This window comes from Oncorhynchus mykiss, chromosome 2 (genome assembly GCF_013265735.2).
Source record: "Oncorhynchus mykiss isolate Arlee chromosome 2, USDA_OmykA_1.1, whole genome shotgun sequence".
Classification (NCBI taxonomy): domain Eukaryota; kingdom Metazoa; phylum Chordata; class Actinopteri; order Salmoniformes; family Salmonidae; genus Oncorhynchus; species Oncorhynchus mykiss.
In genome coordinates, this window is record NC_048566.1 from 5066550 (window position 1) to 5068527 (window position 1978).

Below are 1978 nucleotides of genomic sequence, written 5' to 3' on the forward strand. Positions count from 1 at the left end.
TAGACCACTTTCAGCTGTTGTAAATTCCTGAACTTCCCCTTTAATATACTCTCTGATTTACATTTTAAATGTTTTCCACGGTCGTCCTCCTCTTCATATGAAGAGGAGAGGCGAGAAGGATCGGAGGACCAAAATGGTGGCGTGGTATGTGTTCATGATGAATATTTAATGAAAGAAAGTACTGAACACTGAATACAAAAACAAATAACAACCGTGAAGCTATAAATGAGACCTGTGCTGCCACAAGCAACTAACATAGACAATCACCCACCAACAAATAGTGCAACCCAGGCTACCTAAGTATGATTCTCAATCAGAGACAACTATTGACACCTGCCTCTGATTGAGAACCATACTAGGCCGAAACATACAAATCCCCAAATCATAGAAAAACAAACAGACTGCCCACCCAACTCACGCCCTGACCATACTAAATAAATACAAAACAAAGGAAATAAAGGTCAGAACGTGACATCCAGATTTGATTTCAAACAATATTCATTATTATACTGTGGAAATTGCCAATGAGATGGTTCGAAATCTTACAGATTGTGGCTTTGGGATCAATGGGGACGACTGAGTCAGACTGGATTGGTACTGTTCTCTGGGTGGGTGTTTCTGCAGGCAAAGGCGTAGAGGAATGGATCCAAACAGCTGTTGATGAAGGTCAGAGATCCAACAATTCCCCAATGGGCCTCCCAGACTCCTCTCAGAGCCTTATCCCCTACAAAGATTGCTGACAATCCCAGCAAGTTCATGACATGGTGAGGAGTCCAAAGAACGGAAAATGTCACTACTATACTGGTCACTAATCTGGTCATCTTGGGGCTCCTGAAAAACGCTGTTTGGTTCACTCTTCGGTGGAGGCGGATATAGGCCGTGGCCATGATGGAGAAAGGAACTACAAATCCCAGAACAGTCTGTAGGAGCAACACGGCCACTTGCTGAGTGTCTGACGCGAAAACAAACATACACTGGAAATGTCCATTCTCATCCTGCTTCAAACCTCGCACCATCCAATTAGGGATAGATAGGACCCCGGCTACCCCCCACAGGACAACCAGAATTCCCCTTTCTTTTGCCACTCCCAGCAAGGCCCAAGTCTGTGGATACAGAACCTGGAGGTAACGCTGGATGCTCAGAAGCGTGATAGTCAGCAAGCTGGTGTAGATGCTACAGTAAATCAGGAAGGACATTAACTTGCAAATAGCCCAACCCATTATCCAGCTAAACAGAATGCTGTGGATCCATGCAGGCAGGGTGACAAGGCATAGCAGGTCTGATGCAGCCAAGTTCAACATCAGTCTCCGGCTCAAACTGGATAGATCGTGGTTCCGACAGAGGACAACTATCACTGCGATGTTCCCGGGTATGCCGATAAGGAAGCAAAGAGACAGGACCACGCCAGGGGCCAGACCATCACGGTTCCAAGGGATGGGTGCAGGACTGAGGAAGGAGGCATTAGAGTCGGAGGAGTTTAGGGTGAAGGAGAAGAAGGTGGAGGAGTTGTGTTGCTCCATTTCTAGCAGTGAGTCAAGATGACCGGCGAATGGCTCTGAGTAACAGGCAGTCAGATAAAATACAGTGTCCAAATAATGTACATTATTTGCAACCGTTGTTTACCTGTACTGTGAATTTGCTAACCAAATTGAGTGTTAGTGAATAGGTAATTAGGGAAAGGCCATGTTGTCACGAAAGCTAGGAGTGGTGGGTGTGGAGTCAAACAGAGCAAGGTTTCCAATGTAGACGTATTTATTCAGCTGGGTCTAGCCAACATACAGGCACAATGACCAATAAACAGATAAGTCCCCCAAAACCAGGGAAATAACGAACAGCAACAATACATATAAGCAAAACAAAACTCTACCACTGACAGAGAGGAATAAGCCCACACAAAATCAGGTGGGCCCTGGAAGTTTAAATAGCCCCGAATTAACAACCAATAATGTACAGGTGAAAACAAGTAGGACAAAACCAA

The 1978-nt window shown here is 45.2% G+C and overlaps 1 protein-coding gene across 1 annotated transcript; it reads right to left on the reverse strand.

The window, feature by feature from the left end:
• Positions 1-422: 422 nt before the first annotated feature.
• LOC118936926 (C-X-C chemokine receptor type 3-like) lies at positions 423-1563 on the reverse strand. Its single transcript, XM_036934579.1, has one exon. It carries the CDS (start codon positions 1518-1520, stop codon positions 582-584), a length of 939 nt encoding a protein of 312 aa, XP_036790474.1. The 5' UTR covers positions 1521-1563; the 3' UTR covers positions 423-581.
• Positions 1564-1978: the final 415 nt, after the last annotated feature.